General features: G+C 48.4%; 1 protein-coding gene across 1 annotated transcript in view; it reads left to right on the top strand.

The window, feature by feature from the left end:
• Positions 1-4,661: 4,661 nt before the first annotated feature.
• The window catches only part of NFATC4 (nuclear factor of activated T cells 4), a 9,313-nt gene continuing 8,701 nt past the window's right edge, over positions 4,662-5,273 (top strand). Inside the window, exon 1 of the mRNA XM_025048028.1 lies at positions 4,662-5,055. Coding sequence (XP_024903796.1) covers positions 4,956-5,055 — 100 coding nt within the window. The 5' untranslated portion in view covers positions 4,662-4,955. The remainder of the gene's footprint in view (positions 5,056-5,273) is intronic.

Raw genomic sequence — 5,273 nt, 5'->3', positions numbered from 1 at the left:
ATTACAATTTTTGTAATTTATTATGAAATGGAATTTTTATGAATCTTGACAATCTTATCCTTAGATTTAAGATTTTTCTAACTGTTTAATATCTGTTGCTTCCTGTGAAGAAAATTTTCAAAATTAAAATTGATATTTAATCATAAAAGAATGAAGTACTGATACATACTACAACATGAATGAACCTTGAAAATATTATGTTGAGTGAAGGAAGCCAGACACAAAAGATGACATATCAATGAATCTTGACAATCTTATCCTTAGATTTAAGATTTTTCTAACTGTTTAATATCTGTTGCTTCCTGTGAAGAAAATTTTCAAAATTAAAATTGATATTTAATCATAAAAGAATAAAGTACTGATACATACTACCACATGAATGAACCTTGAAAACATTATGTTGAGTGAAGGAAGCCAGACACAAATGATGACATATCGTGTGATTCCATTTATCTGCAATGTCCACGGTAGGCAAATCTGTAGAGACAGACAGTGGATTGATGGTTTCCAGGGGTTGGGTGATGTAGAGAATGGGAATTGATTATTAATAGTATGGGATTTCTTCTGGGAATGATGAAAATGAAATTAGATATAGTGATGGTTGTATACTTTTATGAATATACTAAAACCCATTGAGTTAAACATTTTAAAAGAGTGAATTTTATGGTACATGATTATATATCAATAAGAAATTAAAATTACTGCAAAGTTTTCTTTCATTACCATGAGTGAGATAGATCAACAAGTCTGGGTATACTGTCTAAATGTGAAGATCAATTTTGACAAAGTCTCTGACAAATTTGCAAAAATTAAGACCTGGAACAGAAGTTGTAATGTTATAATTCATTCCTTCGAAAGATTAGTATGTAAGCATGTGTTTTCCCTTTCTATTTGAAATAAAAAGTATATGAATATAATTACAATTATGAATCCATTGCTTTTCTTCCTTTCTTATACTGCAGGATTTGTACACATATTACATATATATATATTTTGCTGGCATGATTATACATATGAGCACACGAGGTCAATGAAAATATTTTTACTTTATGCATTTCTTTTCTGGCCATTACTATGTTTCATATCATAATTAATACTGAAAGTACTTGTTTTGTTACAGAGGAGAAGGACTTTAAAAATGATATGTTTCAGTTGTCAGTATGTAAGGTATGCTATTGACATTAAGTACTGTTATTCGGAGTCTAAATCAGAAAAAATCAAGGCCAAATCTAGTATGGCGATGAAGGGAATAGAAATGAAGGAGAGACAGGTAGATAGATACTGTATGAATAACGCCAATAGTTCTCTACAGTTATGGGGACAAGGAAGAGAGAGCTGTCAAGTACAAAATATATTCCCAGCCTGATAATAACTGACTATTCTTGGGGGCTTGGTTTGTAAATATAGGTACCTAATGCCTAGAACTGCCTTTGAACAGAGAGGTTCCTCAATACATATTTTTCCTTTGAATGAATGAGTGATCTTGTCTAGGACACATCTTATCTGCCTAATATACTCTTCATACAATTTTTTTTTACTTCAGCTATTACTGTGGCAACCATCTGCTTGCAGGTGTCATCTGACAGTACCTGCTCTCAATTACAGCTCCTATATTTTGCCTTTTTCCCCAGGGGTTTCTTTGCTGCAGCCTTGTGGGACACTTACCATTTTCTGACACTGTGTAAACCTGAAAGAGTAAGGAAATTAACACTCAAAGGCAGCTTTTGACCACTGGGGGTAGGAAGGAGTGAATAAATATTTCCACCCCCCCCCCCCCCCGCCTCTTGAACCATGTTGTATATGGTTCTACAGAAGGTCCCCAGTGGGATATTGTCCAGTTGCTCAGAGTGACGACTAGCTTAATACCTCACTCTTGGACAGACTTTCCCTTTTTCCCAGTTTCACTCTTCCCAATCTCCTACTTTTGTTCCTTGGGATTGCTTTCCACAATAAACTACCTGCATCTCTGTTCTCATCTCAGGCTCTGCTTTTTGGAGGAGCCCAGCCTAAGACAGATTCCTATGTAAAATATGGTGTAGTGGAATTAGCGCTGGACGAGGACCCAGGAAGTCTGGGTTCCAGACTTAGCTTTGCCTCTAATCTCATAGGAAGAGATGGGCGCTTTTATCACCATTTTCGGATGCACATGTATTGACAGGTAAAGGTCTCCAAGCCATTTGTTAACTGAGAAAAAAAAGCAAGGCAAGAAAAATGCTTGTAGCATAATCTCATGTGCATAAAGGGAGCAGCTGTGTATACATATATGTTAGTAAATGTATTCAAAATGGTGGAATATAATGGTTTACTATATATTTTTGTGTGTCTCAGGTCATTTACAAGGACAATAGATCTTGTGTAATTAAAAAAAAAAAAAGCGTCCACCTCCACCTCCAAGGCATTTGAATCAAGCTTGTGAAAGTGCAGCGCAGAAGATAAAGCGCTGCACAAAGCACCTGGTGAAGAGAGCCGAGCTGTGTTCAGGTGTGCGCGCTAGGGGGCAGCGGAGCAAGCACAAACGGGAGGCCCGCGAGAACCCTGGAACTGCCGGAGGGAGCATGGCTGGGATTTTGTGATCACCAGGGGGCAGAAGTGTAGGGCATCCTAAACCTACAACTACCCGCTCTTCTCCAGGCAGGACAGGACACAAGTCATAAATTCCATCCCCCTGCTGTAGCCCAGACAGACTGGAGAGTTTTCAGAGTCAAGAGTATCCCCCCAACACACTTCCCTGAGTGAAGCTTGGCAACCTGAACAGTCTTCAGGCTCTTTTGTACCACATTTGCGCTCCACAACTCTCCCCTTTGCTTCTCACCCTCCCCCAACACCCGCAGAGGGGAAATTGAGTCACTGGGAGGCGAGGCCAGAGTCGCGGGGGGAATGTGCGCGGACGCCAGCCCTCAGGGCCTTCCAGATGCTAGGAGGAGGGGGAGGTTCTCCAGGAAAATATACAAAGGGGGTGAGAGAAGGAGGCGGCTGGCTGGGCAGGAGCTGAGCCAGACACATGGAGAAACGCTGCCCAGGATCAAAGGAAATATGACATTTGAAAAGAATGTGCGTGTCTGCTTGTTCTGCGGAGGGGCGCGCGGGGGAGACGTGGGGAGCAGCCAGGCCTGGGTCTGGATCTGGGTGGGGGTCTCTACCCTGCCCTTCTCGCCTCCGCTTCCCACCTCCCTCTGCCCCAAGGTTGGTCACGGGTCTCAGGGTGTTCCTCGCTTTCCCTCCCCATGTGTCTCTCCTTCCTTTATTTCCGAGATGAAGCTGGAAGGAAAATGTAACCTGAGGAGACCAACCAAAGGGGGGAAAAATCGAACCAGGCCACCTCCCCGCTCGGCCTCGGAACATTCTTCTCTCCCCGCGGGCCGGGCCTCTTCTCCCCGCCCCTACAGCGTCGCAGCCCTGGGCTCGGAGCAGGGGCAGCTCCGCACGTCACTGGGGTCCCTGGGGGCTGGGGGGTCCCCAGGGCGGGCCAGAGGGAGGACGGGAGGGAAGGGAGGCGATCCGCCTCCGCAATTGCGGAGCTCCGGCCCCCCGGGCCAGCCCTCCCCTCTTCCCCTGCCCGGCTGAGCCTGTTTCTCATTAGAGTAACGGGCGCGGTCCCCGCCCGGCTCCTGAGTGTTTGTAAACGTCTGACCCGAGGGCCATCGCTTAACCCTTTAGGTGCAGGGCTGGGGCCCCGCCGGAGGCACGGCCCTGAGCCGGAAGGATTTAGATTAAAGAACACAGCGGCCTGTTGAGAGGTTTAAAGTGTACGATCTTCTTGGGGGGGAATGGTAACATCCCACTCCGTCCCCCGTCCGAATCGCAAATCTCGAACTAACTCCCTAATACAACAGGGCCTCTCCATGCCTGCCCTTCCTAGAAACTCCAGTTCGAGTCTTTCTTCCTCCTCCTGCCCAGGTGACAGGTGTCCCACCCTGGGGCCCTCCAGGTCAATGGGCTCCAGACTTTTAGTAAACCTGGCCAGGATTTTCAGGAGAGCCGGAGCGGGATGCCATAGGGTCAAAGACTCAGTCCAGACTACAGTTCGAGGGAGGAGGGAGTCGGCTCCCGTGGAGGCTAATTAATATCCCCTCTGGGTGGCTGGGACAAGGGCAGCGGTAAAGCCCGGCCTGGATCATTGCCCATTAGGGGCTGTGGACCTACTACAGTTCCCCAGAACAGCTAAATATTCTTCACCTTCAGGGGGAACGCACGAAACAGCGGGTGGAGGGGCAGACTTGGCAGGGCAAAGGCTTTCAGAAGGCCCAGGCAGGGAGGCCTCAGGCGAGGGACTTTAAAGGAATGGCCTTTCCCTCTTCAGAGTAGCCTGGAGGCACTCTGCACCCCAGAACCCGCTCGGCCTCAGGCTTGAGGAAAGGGGAGGAGAGACAGTCCTTTCTAACTAGTTGCTGGCTGCAGAGCTCCTTCAGAACTTAAGAGTCTTCCGTGGACCATCTGGGCCCAGGATGTGGCCCCTTTAAGGCGCTGGGACCCGGAGCCCCTGAACTTAGACTAAGTTGGGGGGCGGTGAAGGTAGTACTCCCTGTGGGAAATGATTGTCACAACTGCGGGCCAATAGGCATCATTATGGTCGTACCGCGGTTGAGGAACCGTTTTCCAATTCAGTTTTGTTCTTTTTTTTTTTTTTTTTTTTTTGAGGGGGAGGGACTGGAGAGAGAATAGAGGGAGGGGGAGGACGAGGGGCGCGTGGTTTTCCCATCTCATCCCTGGAGGCGGGGCTGGAGCATCCTGGGCAGCCAATCAGAGACAGGCCGGGGGGGGCGCTTTGAAGAAGTTTTGGGGAAAAAAGTTTGGAAAAGTTTCTATAATAACTAGGGGGCGTCCGGAGGGAGGCGGCAGCGGCGGAGGAGGGGGCGTCTCAGAGAAGGGGAGGGAGGGAGCCACGGGTGAAGCGACGCCAGCCGTGAGCTTACCCCTCCCATCCAGACCGGGACCCGGGGGCTCAGGCCGGATCCATGGGGGCAGCAAGCTGCGAGGATGAGGAGCTGGAATTTAAGCTGGTGTTCGGGGAGGAAAAGGAAGCCCCTCCGTTGAGCACGGGGGGGCCGGGGGAAGGTTAGTGCGGGTCTGGGAAGGGGTCCTGGGTCAGTGAGGGAAAGGCCTGGGGATCCCGAGTATGGGGACTTCAGGGCAGCAAGCCTGGGGTGGGGGTTGAGGGAGTCAGAGGTTGAGGGGAGTCGTTGGGCTCGGGGGTCTGTGGAAGTCTGCGGGGGCCGGGCACCACTTTCTCCTTTTTAGGTCGTGACTGAAGTGGGGGTGGGGGTGCGCTGGCT

Source organism: Pteropus alecto, unplaced genomic scaffold (genome assembly GCF_000325575.1).
Source record: "Pteropus alecto unplaced genomic scaffold, ASM32557v1 scaffold335, whole genome shotgun sequence".
NCBI classification, from domain to species: Eukaryota; Metazoa; Chordata; class Mammalia; order Chiroptera; family Pteropodidae; genus Pteropus; species Pteropus alecto.
This window is presented reverse-complemented; position numbering and strand designations above follow the sequence as displayed.